This window comes from Salvia hispanica, chromosome 4 (assembly GCF_023119035.1).
Source record: "Salvia hispanica cultivar TCC Black 2014 chromosome 4, UniMelb_Shisp_WGS_1.0, whole genome shotgun sequence".
Classification (NCBI taxonomy): Eukaryota; Viridiplantae; Streptophyta; class Magnoliopsida; order Lamiales; family Lamiaceae; genus Salvia; species Salvia hispanica.
Window position 1 is genome coordinate 36744458 of NC_062968.1, and position 19797 is coordinate 36764254.

General features: G+C 38.1%; 1 protein-coding gene across 1 annotated transcript; it reads right to left on the reverse strand.

The window, feature by feature from the left end:
- Positions 1 to 4129, reverse strand: LOC125222205 (cell division control protein 48 homolog E-like). The gene is made up of 9 exons (XM_048124702.1): positions 3976 to 4129; positions 3660 to 3825; positions 2911 to 3139; positions 1829 to 2595; positions 1507 to 1728; positions 1356 to 1427; positions 992 to 1273; positions 541 to 900; positions 1 to 436 (listed from the first exon to the last, which is right to left on the reverse strand). Exons 1-9 carry the CDS (start codon positions 4002 to 4004, stop codon positions 146 to 148), a joined length of 2418 nt encoding a protein of 805 aa, XP_047980659.1. The 5' UTR covers positions 4005 to 4129; the 3' UTR covers positions 1 to 145.
- Positions 4130 to 19797: the final 15668 nt, after the last annotated feature.

The window sequence follows — 19797 nt, forward strand, 5'->3', positions numbered from 1 at the left end:
TGACAAGACGCATGGGAATTCAAATAAATAGTAATCTATAAAGTTAATACAATACAGGTGAATTCCATGAATGAAAACACCCCCATTTAGGGGAAATGGAAACTAGAATGTAGGGAGAACCATGTGAGATGCGGCTTGTGCGCACCTAATTATAAAGGTCATCATCATCGGCTGTGGCGGTGGGAGCTGCAAAAGGATCAGCTGCAGTAGAGCCACTAGTATTGTCAGCAAACCGGAACTCAGAACCAAATCCTCTTGATTGCTGCAGTGTCTGAGCAAATGACTGATACTTGCGAATGTCAGCATCACTCACACTCCTCCGAGCATACTTCATTGATTCCTCAAAGTGACCAGCCCTGATCTCAGCTACTTCGTCATCCACATCTTCCTCCATAGCTTCAGGATTGTCGCTTCTTCTCCTCTCCTTTTCAATATCCTGAAAAAATTACAGGAATGCACATTTGAGATTTGGTTTATCAAAACATGTCATGTTCCCAAAGCAAACCATTTTATCATTGGGGAGTCTTATGAAACACTTACTTTCTCGATGTTCTCTCTAATAGCATATTTGCAAGCACGTTGGCAGATTTCTGTAATGTCAGCACCACTGAAACCTTGAGTGTATTTAGCAAGGACTCTAAGGTCTACATCTTTGGCAATAGGCGACTTTCTCAGGCATGCTTTGAAAATCTGAAGGCGTGATTCCTCATCAGGGAGAGGAATATAAATCAGCTGATCAAGACGGCCAGGACGGAGAAGAGCAGCGTCAATTATATCAGGCCTGTTGGTCGCACCAATAATGAAAACTGTTTTCTTAGCATTCATTCCGTCCATTTCAGTCAGGAGCTGATTCAATACCCTGTCAGCAGCACCACCAGCATCTCCTTGACTGCTTCCTCTCTGTAAGCAAATAGAAGATCAGAAATGAAGTAAATTAGAAGCAACAAAGCAGTGAAAATTAAATATACTGATCAAGAGTTTCCATACAAACCTGAGTTGCAATTGAGTCCAATTCATCAAAAAACAAAACACAAGGGGCAGACTGACGAGCCTTGTCAAAAATTTCTCTAACATTGGCCTCACTCTCTCCAAACCACATAGTCAGCAACTCAGGGCCCTTAACACTGATGAAGTTTGCCTGACATTCATTTGCAATAGCCTTGGCCAGCAAAGTCTTTCCACAACCAGGAGGGCCATAGAAAAGCACTCCCTTGGAAGGTGACATGCCAAACTTCTCAAACTTCTCAGGATGCTCCACTGGGTATTGAACAGTCTGACACAGCAAGAGATTGAAAACATGAGTTCAGAGAGACACTTGTTGGCTTTCTACAGAGAGCAAGAAAACAGGTAAATACCTCTTGGAGTTCGCGCTTGACATTTTCAAGGCCACCAATATCTTGCCAGCTAACGTTAGGCACTTCAACAACCTAGAAATAATCGATATAATCAGATATGTGAAGGAACTAAGAAAACAGAAAACATGGAGAGGTATGACAGAGTGCTTACTGTTTCACGTAAAGCAGAGGGATTGCTTGTCCCAAGAGCAGTCTGGAAATGCTCATTGGTAACAGCCATAGAGTTTAGTATCTCTGCATCAATAGTGTCATCTTCCAAATCAATCACATCCATCTTCTCCCTGATGCATTGAAGGGCTGCCTCAGTGCACAATGCAGCTAAGTCAGCACCAACATAGCCATGTGTGTCCTTGGAAATCCTTTCCAAATCAACCTGAGAAATAGACCAATGTTATGTTATTGTTACTATATCTATGGTGATGCAGGAGGGATGAGATTAATATCAAAGAAAAGCTCAAGAAACTCTAGCTTACATCTTCAGCAAGCTTCATGTTCTTTGTGTGGATACGAAGGACCTCAAGACGCCCAACTTCATCAGGAACACCAATATCAATCTCCCTGTCAAACCTACCAAACCTCCTAAGGGCAGGGTCGATGCTATTGGGACGGTTTGTAGCACCAATTACAATAATATGGGCACGGGCTTTAAGACCATCCATCAATGTCAACAGTTGGGAAACAATTCTCCTCTCAACCTCTCCATTGGTTTTCTCCCTCTTGGGCGCAATTGAATCAATTTCATCAATGAATATGATGGATGGTGCATTCTTCTCAGCTTCTTCAAATGCCTTCCTGAGATTGCTTTCACTTTCTCCAGCTAACTTTGACATAATTTCTGGTCCATTAATAACAAAGAAGAAAGCACCTGTCTCATTAGCCACAGCTCGGGCAATTAAGGTCTTTCCAGATCCTGGAGGTCCATAGAGCAGTATTCCTTTTGGAGGCTTGACACCAATTGATTTGAAAAGTTGGGGGTGCCTTAATGGTAGCTCTACCAATTCACGAATCTGAGCCATCTGCTTGCGGACGCCACCAACGTCATCATAGCCAACCTCATCCAAGCGATTCTCATCCTCCCTTTTAATAGGCTCTCCCTCACAAAAGATCTCAGTATCAGGAGCAACTACACAGTACTCTGCGGGATCAGTTTCGATAATTTTGAATTCTACACTTCTCATTCCACCCCTGACAAGGAACATGTCACCTTTTCTCACTGGCCGATAAGCCTCCAGGAAATATGCTAAGGAAAATAAAAAAAAATTATTAGCCACACATAGAAACCAAGACAGCCAACACATGAAGGACAATTTTTCTATGTCAATCTCAGCAGCAACTTCTATAAACCAATTTCAATAAACCATATTCCAATTTCAATTGAATAGATTAGTGTGTTCATTCAAAATGCTTCCCTACTCTCACTCAATCAGAAACACCTGAACTCTGAATGAACCACGAAGTTACACGCATTCAAGTGTTCTGGTAAGATTAATCCTCCAAAATGTGAACAGGCCAAAACAGAGAAAAGTCAAGCAAATCAAAAGGCAAGCGAACTTACGTTTTAGGTAGGCATCAAAAAGATTTCCAGTAACCCCTTCGACTGTGTCATCAATGGGAAGAATGTGAACACGCTTCCCATACTTCACATCAGCACACTGATGCACAGAGACCACATCACCAAGCCTAACCCTTAAGTTATTTCTCACAACCTTGTTCATCCGGATCTTTGGTTCATCACAGGTATCATCAGCAAGGGCAATGCACACTGTATCCTTTCTTTTCTTACCCTACATCAACAATGATTAACATAAACATTAATACAGAAGGAAACAAAATTTATACCCAAACAATATAGTCCATGTGATTGTTGCAAACACCCAAGTTCTTCCATAGTACAAAATCACACCAAGAAAAACCAAAATAACTACAAAACAAAATCTAGCCGATAAAGGCTTAACAAGTGCAAGATATAAAAACAACCAGATATTAGTAGGGAATCAAAGACATTGCTAATCTCTGCTTAAGTCATACTCCGTACTACTTATCCTTCACAACTGCATCGCACAATACACATATAACCAGTGGTAAAGACATTGCTAACTAACAGCGTTGTGTCAAAATGTAACATATTTTTCATGGAAATACCACTTCCCTTAATAGCGGTATTCGGTTAAAGTTAAGTCGATAGAAGTTAAGTTGATTGAAATTGAAGTTGAACTCACATTAACCCCATAATTCCATAAAACCATCAAACTGAACGAAATTGACTTAATTTGTTAAGCAGAGAAAGTGGAGATGAGATAAAACCTTGATTAAGATGGTGTCGCCGCGGAAAAGCTGGAGCTTCTCCATCGTATCAGGGTGAAGAGACACCACCGAATTATCATCGTTGACAGCCTCATCCACCACCAGCCGATTCGGAGCCTTTTTCCGCTCCAAGATCGCAGTGCTAAAATCCCTCTTTGTACCCTTACTGCACATCATAATCAAAATTCAAAAAAACAATAAGAACACGAAAAAGCAATGAGAAACGTTTAACAATAACCAAGTCATATTCTTTTGCATCAGAATAATACAATCAAGAAATATTGCGCGAGATCTGATAATGAGCAGGAACACTTACGAATCGGATGATTCAGGTTGATCAGTCATGGTGTCGAAAAGAGAGAAACAATTCTGGGTTTGCAAAAGAATGAATTGAGAATGCGGATCTGAAATTAGGGGTGAGAGATGGAATTTATGGGGGGAGGGCAGGCGTTTCTTGTTTAGAAAGAAAAGGTTAAGTTATATACTCCTTTATTTCAAATTTTATTTTTCCTTGTATAATTCCTCTCTCTAAACTTTTATTGATGCCTTGTTTCCTAACATAATTCCTTTATTTAAAGTGTTATTGATTCCATAATTTGGCGTAAACTGCCTTATTTGATTATTTAAAAAATAAATGCCAAAATTGGTTATAAACATAGGGGAGCACTATGGTGACATCATAGTTAAAATGACAACCTAACATCATTATACGCCGTCTGATCTCTTAATTAGATGGATGAGATTGATTTGTAGGATTAGAGTACTAATTGCTTGTCTAATAACAAAATATTGCTTGTGTGGGTATATTTGTCATTTGACTATAAATGAAACCGATACAGATTTGAAAATCACGATTAATTTGGACTCTGATTTAGAATCTCTCTCCCCTATCCTGCAATTAATCGACGCTCTCAACCTAGAAACCCTAGGAAGAAATCGTTGATTTACACCAGTTCTCTTCGCCTCCATCCACGGAAGAAAGAACGTCGCTGCTAAAATCTGTCCAACCATGCTCTCTCATCGTTTATGATTGCATCTGGTGGAGGGCGACACTATCTGCTATGCATAGATGCCCCTATGATGCTCTTGATTGTGTATGCAATTTTTTGATTTAGTATTGCTGCTGATTGTTGGGTAATTGGGTAATTGATGCGTATTCAATTTTCTGATTTGTTGGTGATGGTTGGGTAATTGATATGTATGCAATTTTATGAATCGTCATTTCCTTCTAATCGTATGGTAATTGATGAGTATGCATTTTTCAATTTGCTATTTCTCTGTATATGCAATTATTTGATCTATGTATGCAATTTTTTTGATTCAGCTTATGCGTTGATTGCTTGACGAGTGTGTAGTGAATTGCTTGATTAAACATTATGGATCGCTTTATCTATACTTAGGTAAAAAAAAAGTAGTAGTGAATTGCTTCATTGCGATTGATTAAGCTTATGCATTAATTGTTTGACGAGGGTGTGGTGAATTGCTTGATTAAACATTATGGATTTCTTTAAATAGTAGTGAATTGCTTCACTGTGTTTGATTAATTGCTTGTCTACATAATACATATTGCTTGCTTTGAATCTAATTCGTTTGATAATTGCTTATTCAGTGCGTTAGAAATGCTTGTTAAGTGTGTTAGAATTGCTTGTTCAACAAAGTGCTTGTTCAGTGGGTTAGAATTGCTTGATAAGCATTGAAATCGTGGAATGTGCTTTTTAAGTACATTATTATTTAGCTATTTCGAATTGTCTGCCCATTGAAATTGCTTGATAAACGTTTTGCTTTTTCAACATGGTATAATTGCTTGTTCGAAGTGTTAGAATTGCTTGATAAACGTGTTGCTTGTTCAGAGTGTTAGAATTGCTTGTTCAGTTTGTTAGAATTGCTTGTTTAAGCTTATTAATTGTTCCTTTAAGTTTTGCTATAATAAAGCATTGGATATGTGTGTCAAAAGGCATATGTATAATTTGCTTATTAATGGTTGGGAATGTGCTTGTTAATACATGATAAGAGTAATGGTTTTCGTCATGCAATACATGACACGATTAAACAATGGTTAGAAAGAGGAAGGTAACCGCAAAGCTGCAGAAGAGGACTCTCGAAGGAAATCAGTAGAAACTCAAAATAAGTTCTTGGTGTTAGGTTTGGTATACTGAAAAACATGTTTCGAGTAAGTTTCGCTCGAATAGAATCTTGCTTGTATAAGTAAAACTCTATAATCCACTTTTAACCCGATTCAGTATTATTCGAGCAGTTTCGCATGAATAGAATCAGTATATTATTACATTGTGTTTGCTTGTGCATTTATAAGATGTTTTATAAACATTTAAATGTATAAGAAGCAAACAAAGTCTAAGTCTTTTGCTTAGTAGACTGGTTGTGGGCGTCGTCCACTTTAAGGTAACACAGTCGGTTCTATGCAATGCTTTGCAAAAGAAAAAGAATAATTTCACAACCCAGATAGGCTTAGACTACCTATCGTGAAAGGTTGCAATGTCAGTCCGATTATTTCTAAGCCTTACTCGAAATAAGATGACATTGGTGTGGTATAGCACTGAATGGATCTAACAGCAAGACGTGTCTTTATGCTATCTACTGAAAGACTAGGTCTTGATAAAATACTATCTCTTAATCTACATACGTTAGCATTGAGCATACGGTATTGATTATGCACTACTTTGACTTATCAAATGGTGCAGGTTTTTCGCAACCCAATAATCCTGATATATTGGGTAGTGGTATTAATATCTAGCGGTGCTAGGATTGCTATTATGTTGAATTGCGCGCGAGGTGATTCTCGTTTGATAATGTCCTCAAGAGGAGCTTGAACAATGTTTTATTATTCGGAAACTGGCCAGTTGGAGTTTTATCACTCTATGAATAATAAATAAGTGTTTCTTGCTAAGTCCACTCTTGGAATTAATAAGATGTTAATTAATTAAGTCCATAGCAGACATTAATTAATTAATGGACATTTATATCTTAAGCGCGAGAAATAAATAATAAACAAAACGGAAACCCGGATTACTTGTAATTTCGGATTTGGATGGGGAGTGCAATATTACTTCTGTAGTGGCTGCTCATAATATTCCAATATAAGCTTGTATTAAATTGTGAGTTCAATTTAATTATTAAAAAGCTAATTGGGGGAGCCCATATCCAAAACCTTCCATAGATCCCCGACTGGGCCCAATATGAACTTAATATAAATAGGAGAATAAAGGAGAGACAGAATTACAATTAATTATTAGATGTAATTTTCGCCCCCTCTCTAATTAGTAGAGGAGTTCAAAAATTCTTCAGCTCTTCTCCGTGAGGAATTTTCTGTCTTCTTTATTCGAGTCCTAGTATTTTGATAAGATCAGCCCACCCTGATATCGAGATACAGTTCGGGAACCAGAGAGAAGATCCGTGGTCTAGTATTGAAGATCATCGTGGAGAAGGCGCAAGCAATCGTCGATTCTTTGGAGAATCAAATCGGTAACCCTAAACCGTAGAAAGCATGTTTAGGATTTATATTTTCTAAGCATGAATTATTTGCGTTCTAGCATGCAATTATCTGTTTAACATGTGAATTGGTTAATCGCATAATCGATCAAATAGATCCATGTCTGATTTATTTGTTTTGTACAAGTCTTCCTCTGTGCAAGGGGCTCCTAACCCCAGCACTTGGATGACGTAATGAGTACAACAACACACCACTTTGAAGAGGCGCAATAGAAGGGACCCGTTGATGCTGAAAAGATGGTTGCAGAGTACCCCAGACCTTGAACGGTGAATGATGTTTTAGGAGAATGAACTTCATTGTGTTTTGTTTAAATTTTTTTTTAGAAAACTAACTCTTGATGGTAGATGACCGTTTGTTTCTTTTGATGTATACATTGATGGTTTTTGGGTTACTTTTTGTTTGGTGTAGACATTGAATGTTAAACACGCATAAGTCATTATTTATAATGGTAAGCAAATTCTGACACATTGGCAAGCAAATTGCGATACAAATTTTGAGTTGAGTACAAACAACTTCAAGCACTAATATGTTTAAATCCTTGGTAATACAAAGCACTAAATGATAAATTGACATGCAATATGTGATGCAATTAAATTATAAAGAAGAATATGGAATTAATGACAAAATATGTTATTTCATATAACGAAGCAAGCAATCTGGTTTTAGACCTTGGTTTCATAGTTTGACCATGGTTTTTATGACATTTATCATCATCTGGATTTATGCAAAAATATAAGTGTTACATAGATTGATACGTTTTTAATACATGTGTTACTAAAATGAAATAGAGTGCATACCTTCCTCACTAAAGAAGCAATAACCAACAAACAAGCATGCAATCTGGAAGTCATTCTTTACGACAATAAAATTGAGTTCATTGTGGAATGTTTTTAAAAATGTAGTATGCACACTTTGCATAACAAACAAAAAAATGTGAGTTGTATTAATCAACAATCTATTAAACATATGTAATCTTCACATTTGGTGCATTAAAAATGATCATGCAAACTACACCATAAAATATGCAGTAACCAACAAACGAATATGTAATCGAGTAGTCATACTCTTCGACAATGAAACTGAATGCACTATAAAATAGTTTCAAAATGTGGTATGCAAACCTTAAATATTAAACAAGCAATGTTAATTGTAGTAATAAGCAATCTATTAAATATATGTAAATGGGCATGCAAACTTCCCCAAGAAAAAAAGCAAAAACCAACAAAAGAATATGCAATATAAAAGAATTTTGCAATCTAATACTCATTATCACACAACAATGAAATTGAGTGCTCTAGCGAATGGTTTAAAATACAGAGTATGTAATAAGCAAACTACTAACAAGCAATGCCAACTATATTAATAAGCAATCTATTAATCAAACTATGTTCGCCCAAAACAAACTACGTTAAATTACAGACGATTTTTCAATGAAATAAAAATCCCTGACTCTTTTCCTCTTCTCACTTGCTGATAATGCTGAGGAGTAACTCTCAATACTTTGCCCAACCTCTTCCATCCCAGCTGAAAAATCGTAGAAAGCAATCCCCTATTCAATTTTATAAAATTAGAAATTGCCTACCTTCTATAAAATTACAAATTACCGATCTCCATACAATCTAACAGTTCTTCAACTCTTTATCATTAATGATATCATATTCCAGATCGTCTAAGAAATCATGGCCGCTTTCTTGTCAATGAAAAATTACTGATCTCCAATATAGCATCACTTATCTCCATTGATCGATAATTAGAAATCTGGAATCGTGAATTGCTTCTGTTGGTTAAAGATTATAGATTGATTTTCTAGAGACGAAGAAGAAGATTCTGTGAACAAATTTGACTTGAAATTAGGAGGAAGATAATGAAAATAACGTAAATTAAGGGATGAGAATAACTGCTCCAAAATGTATCTACCTTCTTTACCCTTTCACGATGAAATATCATTTTTTTAATTGAATTTCCCCTGCCAGGTGGCAGGCTGTGTGCCATCAGTTTTCAAAATCTAATGGTGTTATATTGGTGGCATGTTGTCATTATAAATGTTGTTGTCATCTTAACATCTCCCTATAAACATATTTCCATTTTAAGATTTGAGTGAACTGTATTTAATTTTTCACTTTCGCACATAAATGATACCTGATCTTTATTTTATAGTATCATTTTTGGTACCTTGTGACAAAAATAATTCATGTACCAAACATGTGATTTTTTTGTTATGGAGAATATTTTTGAAAATTTCAATTAAATGGAGTACCAAATATGTGATTATTTTTTCTTCCATTCTTATTTCTTTTTTAGTTTCTTCTTCATTCTTTTTACTTCATTTTCTTCTTTTTTTTAGTATTTTATCTTTCTTTCTTATCTCCTTTTTTCTCCTTAGTTTATATTTCTTCTTCTTTCTTTTTTCTTTTATCTTTTTTCCTTTTAGTTTTTTATACATACATGATGTGGATTCATGTAGTTTATGATCCATTTCCCAAGAATTACCCATTTATGATGCTTGATCTAGATTTGTGAGATTGATTTTCAATTTAACAAGAGCAACAAAGAGACAAAAAAGAGATCCAACCACAAAAATTGAATCTAAACAAGAATGAATGGAAGATTAGGAATGGAAAGCATGTGTATAATGATGAGATAAAAGAACTACAACCATAGGACCTTGACCAAAACAATGGAAACAACTCTAGGCAACTTTCATTAGCTCTATCACCTCTTGGCTCCACTACTCAATGGATACACTCCATTGATACATACCTCTACTTGAATTACTCTAGGAGAAAAACAAACAACCTTCAAGGAAGGAATTGGATACAAACCTCAAAGAGGACACTCTCTAGGGAAGAAACTTTAATTCAGCAAAATCTGAGGAAAAAGATGACATCAAAAGGTATTTATACTAGGGTGCAATTCCCAATGAAAAGGCCCACAAAATCTGATCCGCGTCACTCTACCCAGCCGGGTGGAATTAAGGGTGTTAAGTCACTTGGCCGGGTGAAACCTCCTGACTTCTTCACGCTTTGGACGGGCCACCCGGACGGGTGGCAGAAAGGTCACCCGGTCGGGTGGAGAAGCTTGGCCTTGGCAATTCCAGTGGATGACACCCGGGCGGGTAGCAGAAAAGTTACCCGGGCGGGTGGAGCAACTTGGTCCTGACCATTCCAGTGGATGGCACTCGGCCGGGTGAGCCAATGCTGCAGAATCTACCCGGTCGGGTGGAAGCTCCCAGCCTTCAAATTTCAGCACAAGTCTCATGGTGTGCTCCTCGGTCTTCATAGACTCCTCCAGCATGACCTTTTGGATAAAAGTAGAGAGTCCCTCATGTAGGCGCCTCGTCATAGACGTCGTCATGGGCCTTCCGGGCGTGGTCGTATCAATACATCAATTGCATTCATAATATAAATCAAAAACAAAATTTCTAATTAAATTAATTAATAATTAAATCAATTGAATTTTTTTATTAAATTACTTTATACTCATTTTAAGATTGAAATACCTAACTAAAAATATTCAACTCTTTATATCATTATGAATGCAATTCACAATTATTATTACATAATATTATATGATTCATAATTTATATAAGTATACTACAATTATTTATTAATTACTACTCCCTCCGTCCTAAGATATTAGACCCCTTTCTTTTGGGCACATGAATTTAGGAGATAATTGTTTATTGGTGTAAGTGGAGTTGGTAGTAGAGTAAATTTCTACCATAAATAAAAATGGTTCAAGTGTATTGGGACACCCCAAAGTGGAATAGGGGTCTAATACATTGGGACGGAGGGAGTACTAGTTTTTAGTATTATAACAATAATATTTTTATAATAAATAAATATAATTTTAACTATAATTATAATTAACTATATTTGAATGATATTAAAAATAAATTAATTATTAATTTATAACATCAAAATAATAATATTAATATTGATTAATAATAATAGTATAAAGAGTGAGGAGAATAAGAGAAGATATTCCAATATCACTTTTGGTACTAATTTTATGTATACCTAAAATATCCTTTATGACACAAATGATAAAATGTATTTGTTTAGAGGGCATTTTGGGAAGAAAATTGCATTAGGTACCAAAAATGTGATTTATAGGTACCAAAAGCGATATAAAATAAAGATCAGGTACCATTTACGTGCGAAAGTGAAAGATCAGGTATCATTTATGTAGTTCACTCTTATGATTTTGGTTCTAAACTTTATTTTTTGAATTTTTGCATCCTGAACATTTCAACTCGTATCACATCAATTTTTAACAGTCAACTATATTAATCCCAATTTTGACCAACTTAATCATGTTGATTGTGATTACCAACTCCATAATTATAACCTTAATTATTTTATTGATATCTTTAAAATATCAAAATAAATAGCATCCACTGAAGTATCCAGATTCACCACCTTCATGGTTGTAGCCACCTCCGCTGCGTCCCCCTCCGTCGCTGCTCACACAATCCCTCGCCATGTGACCTGGCTCCCCACAGGAGAAACAAGCCCCGCCGGAATCGCCACCGCCGCGATTTCCACTAGGACATTCCCTAGCTATATGCCCAAATCATCCATAGTTATAACATCCTCCACCACTTCCACCGCCTCCGCCCCCGTTAGAGCAATCCCTAGCCATATGCCCAAATTCACCACAATTGAAGCACTCTCCACCTCCTCCGCCGATACGATAACCATATCCGTTGCCATCATTTCTCCAATCACCACAATGGATTAACTAGGGTTAGACGAGAACAAGCTTAGCTCTCATGCGCCGTCGTCCAGGAATACACTTCACCGTCCGATCACCGCTCGGAGAACAACGGTGCCGTCAAAGTGAGAGCGGGAGGGTGAGAGAGAGAACAACGATACCGTCGCCGCTCTTACTCTTTATTTTCTTTTTTAATATTATTTATTTTGGTATTTTAAATGATATCTCCTTAAAATAATTAAGGTTATAATTAGGGAGTTGGTAATCACAATCAACATGCTTAAGTTGGTCAAAATTGATATTAAAATCGTCGACTGTTAAAAATTGACGGAACCGTTAGTGTAGGACCGATTGTGATCTGAGTTGAAATGTTCGGGATGCAAAAATTCAAAAGATAAAGTTTATGACCAAAATCGTAAAATGAGCATATATTCAAGACCAATTTTGGCCTTTACTCTTATTTATACAGTACATTATAACAGGAATGTCAATTGAATCTGATTGGCCTAACAAATTAGTTTGAAATCTAAAAGTTGAGAGTAAAGGTTAAAAATTTTAAATCCAAAACAATCATTATTCAAATAGCCCAACAATCCAAGCAAGTTGGCCCAAACCCAAATAAATTAATCCAATTGACATTCCTAATTCTGGCTATGGGAGCATAGCTAATTCCGTAGAGCACAGATAGTTCTACTCTTATTGGTGTCATGTTTATCAGTTTGGTGTTCAATGTAGCCCAAAAGTGGACCAGCTTGTCCATGACATCAACTTCAGTAACAAATGTCACTCTCCTTATGAGATGCCTCTAACTCGACCATCATCGGTTTTCGCAGCTAGATCATTAATCATGACCTCCCACAACGTTAGTATCTATGAGTCTTTTGATGTGTTGTTGTTGTAAATGGCGTAGACTTGTGTTGGATATATTAGAGTGGACTCTTATTTGGTCTATGTTATTTGTTAAGCCCGAATGTTATTAATTGGGCTGAGCCCAATTACTTACCCTCTTTCACCAGATGCTGCCACGTGCCCTCCCTCTTGGATCTTGCTTCGCAGCCGTTGGATCTAGGCCTGTGCTTGTTATATGAGAAGGCTATGCGCCGTTCTCATTCATTCTGACTCTCTAATCTCTCTCTCTCTCTCTCTTCATAGCTTCTCTCTCTTATTCTCTCTTCTTCTCCGATGATCTTCCGGCCATCTCTTGGTGATCTTCCATGGTTCTCTGATTGGTAGATCTGTTGTGAGTGCTGGTGTGAAGCAATCTCTTCGATTGCTTGGTGCTGGAGAAGAACTAGGGTTTGTGAGAACTTGAAGGCAGTGTGTTGAGATCTGTTCGGTGGAACTTGATCTGGTGTGAGGGGTTTCTCTGATGGAGGTATTGGTGGTCTGAGGGTTAACTCTATCCAATCCATCGGTGCTCCCTTGGGTCTAGTTCTGGAAGAATAGATCAGTGTTGTTGTGGCGGGTTCTGAGCCAAGTTTCTTTGATCTATTGTCTTTCTCTTTGTTCTTAGTTAGTTTCTTGTGTTTAGATCCGAGAGGATCTTTCTTAGTGTTACTAACTTGTGTCTTGAGTGTGAAGGCTGAAGTGATTACGAGGAAGGCTGAGTTGACAGCTTCAAGACCTTGTAATAGTTAGAACTAGATTCTTTGTAATCTTAGTTTGTATTGCTTGTGTAAAATCAGCCGCGTGGGTGAGAGTTAGACTGAGCTCTCTTGTACAAGAACAAAGAGGTCTCGGTAATTAGTGAATCTAGACTGATCTGATCCCTACAGTGGTATCAGAGCCACGGGGGGATTAGTCTAGCACGCCGAGTCGCTTAAGGAGGTGGGCAAGTGGAATCCTCCTTCGAGAGAGGATTCACTCTGGTAAATTGGCTTTACCTTTCTTGTTTAAGTTTTCTGTTTAGTGCCAAATATAGGCTTGGGCTCTTGTTTTCTGGTAGACAGTCTCTGGCAAAGACTTATGACTTCTGTGCTTTCTGTTTTCTGTGTTGCTTCCTGTGTTCTTGCAAAAATTATTGCTAAAATGGCTCAACATGTTGGTTTGGTTCCCTATAATGGTAAAAATGATTTTGCTATTTGGAAACAGAAAATGAAATGTGTTTTGATTCAACAAAAGGTGTTTAAAGTTGTTGATGGTACTTTACCTGAGGATACTGCTCAGGATAAAATTGATGAGATGAATGATCTGGCTAGGGCTACTATTGTGTTAAATCTATCTGATTCTGTGATTAGGAAAGTTGATCATGAGGAATCTCCTACTGAAATGTGGAAATTACTTGATACTCTATACTGAAACCTCTATGTCTTCCAGAATGTATTTGCTTGAAAAATCGTTCAAATTCAAGCTTGATCTTGCTAAAGATATTGATGACAATGTGGATAGGTTTCAGAAGTTAGTTCAGGACATTAAGAGATCAGGTGATAAAACCATAGATGAATACACTAGTATAGCCCTCATGAATGCCATACCTAATTCCTATAGTGATGTTAAGGCTGCCATTAAGTATGGTAGAGACTCTGCTCCTCTAGACCTTATAATTAGCTCCCTGAAATCCAAAGAACTTGAGCTTAGGGAGAGAGCTGCTGATAAGAATGCATATAATAAAGTGTTGAATGTCAGAGGAAGATCTAAATCTAGAGGGGGCAATGACTCAACTTATTTTAACACAAATAATACCCGCAAGTGTACGGGGCTAGTGTAACAATTAGCAAGCAAGAGTATCGTATCCCACAAAGACAAGATTATATCAACTCAAATACCATGAAGCCTAGCTTGCTCGTCAAGAAGTCCAGCTGCTTGGACATCATGTCCATCCTGTCAATGTCCGATGTGGATGCTACCTTGTAGGTCTTGCTTCTCTCATTCTTCCATCCCTCATCGTTGGAAGCTACCCTTTCAATCACCTCTAGAGACTCCTCTTCTCCCAACCTAAGGAGTGATCCCCCTGCGTTCATATTCAACTCGCGCACTGCCTCCGGAGTTGCTCCTCTGTAGAAAGTTATGATTTGTTGCCCTGGGCTTAAACCGTGGTTGGGGCATCTCTTCATCAGATATTTAAATCTCTTCCATGCCTCTTGAATGTTCTCCTGAGGCTGCATTGCATAGGAGATGACTTCTGCTTGTCGCTTTAGTGCCTCGCTGGGTGGGTAGTATTTCTCCAAGAAAAGCTCAACCATTGCATCCCAGGTTGCGACCGAGTTGGGGTCCATTTATCATACCAATCTCTGGCATCGTCCTTCAAAGAGAAGGGAAATAGTCTGAGGCGAATCTGATCATCTGAGACCCCGTTAGCCTTAACCGTGTTGCTGATTTGTATGAACTTGGTCAAGTGCTTGTTGGCATCTTCCGAACCTGTTCCACCAAATGCATGTGCTTCTGCCCTGTTTATCAACCCCGGCTTCAATTCAAAGCTGTTGGCCGCAATTCCCCCATTGTTGATCGGAGGGTTAGCCACTCGTCTGTATGCAAACAAATTCTGCACGGGTGCTGGTCTCACATTCTGTGCATCCAAACGCCTTTGCATATTGGCCATTTGCTGAAGAAGTTGATGGACAACGGGATCGGGATGCTCCACATTGTTGTTCTCCTCGTTGTTCTCATTGTTGTTTTCAAAATTGTTGTTCTCCTCGTCCGCCATTAGGATTGGAGACCGCGGCTCGTACTGTACGGGAGATGGAAGTGGAGATGGACTGGGTGACGGAGTTCTCTGGATAGGAGAAGGTAGACGCCTATGACCGGGTGAAGATACCCGAATCCTTTGGTTTAACCTCCTCTGTGCGTTCCTCTTCCTGTTGGATGCTTCGATCTCAAGATCGATTGGCTCTAAAGGTGGACCTTTAGAACGCGTGTGCATACAACCTGCCCAAGGAAACACAAAGATTAGAGAACTCAAAAATAAAAATAAAAATAAAGCAAATAAAATCTAGATTAGTAATCTCTATTATTATCACGATATTAAGCTATATTGACACAAAATTGTCCCCGGCAACGGCGCCAAAAACTTGACTCAACTTATTTTAACACAAATAATACCCGCAAGTGTACGGGGCTAGTGTAGCAATTAGCAAGCAAGAGTATCGTATCCCACAGAGACAAGATTGTATCAACTCAAGTACCACGAACAAATTTCAATTACTATCTAGACAATCCAAGAGAAAAGGTTTTGTTCTAACACTACTATAAGCATATAACAATGAAAAGAAATTAAAAGTGACAAGAGGAAATAAACACAAGTGAAAAGATACCACAAAGAGGAGAGTAGAGTTTTGGATCCAACTACAATGGAATTGTATTGTGATTGATTCAACAACTTCGATTACCCATTTTATGTCTCTAGGATTACTAGGAAAGTCGCTAGTCTAGGTTGAGCCCCCTCGCGAGTGTACTCACCCCGTTGATTAACCCTTAATATTGAAGTCTCCTTCTAATATGTTTAGATTAACTCCATAGAACAAAAGACCCAAGCCCTCACTAAGGTTCCCCTCTCTCGAGTGTAGATTATCAAAGTGATGCTCACTCTTTTATCAAACCTAGATAGGTATCTCTCGATTACAACTATAAAGGTAAACAAACTCAATTGGTAGCTAAGCAATTGAATTGAAAAGGCACAAGAATGAACAAAGGAATCACAAGAGCTAAGCAATCAAAAGAAGTCCTTGAATTAATCACAAACATCCATTGTAGTCTTCACCAAAACTCCACAATAAAATTAGCTACTCATGTTCTTCATGAAAACCAAAACAATGGATTCAATCAAATACATCAAAGAAAGCAAATAAATACTCCTGTGGAACGATTCTATGGATTAGAGACTCCAATCTCTCGATTTGTAGTCTTCAATCTTCAAATCTCTCTTCAAAGTGTTCTTGGGGAAGTGTGGAATGTGTTGGAGGCGGTGGAATGTTCAATTATGAAAACTAGGCGTTCTTCCTTTTAATCCTCTATCAAAAATCGCGTTTTTGGCATAAAAATACGCCAAAATAGCCTACCCAGCCGGGTGGTCATTTTGGACCACTTTCTGACCTATTCCGCGCATAACACCGTACCCGGCCGGGTGGTTAATTCACCCGGCCGCGTGGAATTTTCTGGAACGCGCAGTGTTCTTATAACGGCCATAACTTCTTCTACCGAACTCCGATTGAGGCGTGCGAGATACCAACACGAAGCTCTTTCGAAGAGGAAGAGATTGATATGCATTAGGGGCTGATTGGACTTCAAAATCTCCTCCAGTTAATATTGTCTCAAACCAAGGATGCTGCACATCCATATATTTTGTACCTTTTTCTACACATTCTTAACAAAATGGTCAAATACCAAAATAATAGAGAAGTAATCATAATCATATCCGATAATAGACGAAATGTGATCAAAACCTTGCAAGATTACTCTCTAAAACCAAGCAAAATCCAAGTACGTCAGACAATGAGCCCAGTAGTGGTTCTGGTAATACCTCAAACTCTAGGAAAAAGTTTAGGTCTAGGTCTAGAAGCAAGGATCCTAAAACCTATAGGAAGTGTTTCAATTGTGGTGATGTTGGGTACTATAAGAGAGAGTGCACTAAGCCTAAGAAGAATAAGTTTCCTAACAACAGTCCCCAGGTTGAAACCCTTGTTAATGTTGCTACATATGACAATGTTAATGATTTTGTGTTCATGGTGCATGATCCGCAATTTGTGAATGCCTCTCCTGCTTGTCCTTTTACCTCTAATGACTGGTTATGTGATTGTAGATGTACTTATCATGTGAGTCCTTTCAAGGAAGTGTTTTCTGAGCTGAAACCTGTAACTAAAACCTTTGTGTCAATGGCTGATGACAAGAAATGTGAAATTCTTGGTATTGGCACTGTGTGTTTGAAGTTTGGAAATGGTTATGTGCTTAGCTTGAAGGATGTTAGATATGTTCCAGATCTGTGCTATAACTTGATGTCTTGTACTGCTCTTGAGAATGAGGGTATGAGGGGCAAATGGGGGGAAGGTTGCATGAAGATTTGCAGAGGGTCTATGTGTCTTTTCAAAGCTAAGAAAAAATGTGGCTTGTATGTCTGTACTGTTGTGCCTCTTGCATGTGAAAAAGCTTATGCCAATGTAGTTAAAACTGATAGAACCATGTTGTGGCATAATAGGCTAGGTCATATGAGTGCTAAAGGCTTGAGTGTTCTGAAAAAGCATCCTTTCTGATAATGATGTTCAAAGTGAGTTGCCCTTCTGTGATTCTTGTGTGCTGGGTAAACAACATAGAGTCTCTTTTCCTAGCACCCCTGCTCCTGCTAATGTGAGTAAATGTATTTTGGAATATTTGCATATGGATGTCTGGGGTCCTGCTTCTGTGTCTTCTCACTCTGGATGTGTTTACTTCTTGTCTGTGATTGATGATTTTTCAAGAAAAGTTTGGTGTTTTTTGATGAGACATAAGTCTGATGTTTTTGAAAAACTTAAAACTTGGAAAACCTTGATTGAGACTCAAACTGGTAAGAAGATTAAGGCTATTAGAACTGATAATGGCCTGGAGTTTTGTAATAATCAGATGGATGATTTATGTGATAGTTTTGGAATCAAAAGACATAGAACTGTGCCTTATACCCCACAACAAAATAGGGTTGCTGAGAGAATGAACAGAAATTTGCTTGAAAAAGTGAGATGCATGTTTTCTAAGTCTGGATTGTCAAAAAAGTTTTGGGGTGAAGCTTTATTAACTGCTACTTATTTGGTAAATAGGCCTCCTTCTATGCCTCTGGTTGGTCAGTGTCCTGAATATGTGTTCTATGGCAAGCCTCTTGATTTCTCTCACCTAAGGGTTTTTGGCTGTACTGCTTTTGTGCATTATAAATCTGATAAACTTGAGCCTAGATCTAGGAAATGTGTTTTTCTAGGTTACCCTGAGGGTGTCAAAGGGTATAGAGTCTGGCTAAGGGATGAACCTGGGTTCAAGGTCATTATAAGTAGGGATGTAGTCTTCAATGAAGATGAATTCCCCAGCTTAAGATTGACAAGTAGCCCAGATCCTATAGATGTGGACAATGAACCCCTAAACGAGGTGGAGTCCACAGATACACTCACTGGAGTGGAGCATTCCAGTAATGCTCCAAGTGAGGTGGAGCAACCATTTTGGAACACTTATCCAGTCTATACTCCTAATGAGACACCTGATGAAGGAAATCCAAATGTGAGGCATGATAATCCTATCCAAAATGTTGATGACAATGTGCCTAATCTGCATGATAGTCCTGTTAGAAATTCTCCTCCTGTACCTGCCCAGAATGTGATACATAGCCCTAGTGGCATTCAAAATGCTATTGATAATACTAACTTGCAGGATTATGTGTTATCTAGAGATAGAACTAGAAGGGTCAATGTCAATAGACCTTCTAGGTTTGATGGTTTTGTTGGCCTAGTTGCTCTTATAAATTTGGCTTTCAATGTACATGAATCTGATGGTGATGAGCCTCAAACTTATAAGCAGGCTACTAAGTCAAAGTTCTGGAGTCAGTGGCATAAAGCCATGTTGGAAGAGATGCATTCTCTAAAAATTAATTTTACTTGGATTCTTGTACCTTTGCCTCATGGTGCATCTGTGGTTGATTGCAGGTGGCTTTACAAATTGAAAAATGAGGTGGAGGGCCTTAGGTACAAGGCCAGATTAGTGGCAAAAGGTTTTACTCAACAAGAGGGGGTAGATTACACAGAAATCTTTGCCCCTGTTGTTAAATTCACTACTGTCAAGATGATGTTGGCTTTGTGTGCTCATTTTAATTGGGAATTAAAGAAAATGGATGTTAAAACTGTTTTCTTACATGGTGATCTTGATAAGCCTATTTACATGAATCAGCCTGGGGGCTTTGTTGATCCCAAGTTTCCCAATCATGTGTGCTTGTTGAAAAAGGCCTTATATGGTTTAAAACAGTCCCCCAGG

Excerpts from the sequence above, each read along its gene's own strand:
- LOC125222205 (XM_048124702.1), bottom strand. The coding sequence starts at position 4,004 with ATGACTGATCAACCTGAATCATCCGATTC. Across the intron at positions 3,826-3,975 it reads CAACCTGAATCATCCGATTC|TAAGGGTACAAAGAGGGATT; the intron begins GTAAGTGTTCCT and ends TATGATGTGCAG. Across the intron at positions 1,428-1,506 it reads CCTCTGCTTTACGTGAAACA|GTTGTTGAAGTGCCTAACGT; the intron begins GTAAGCACTCTG and ends GATTATTTCTAG.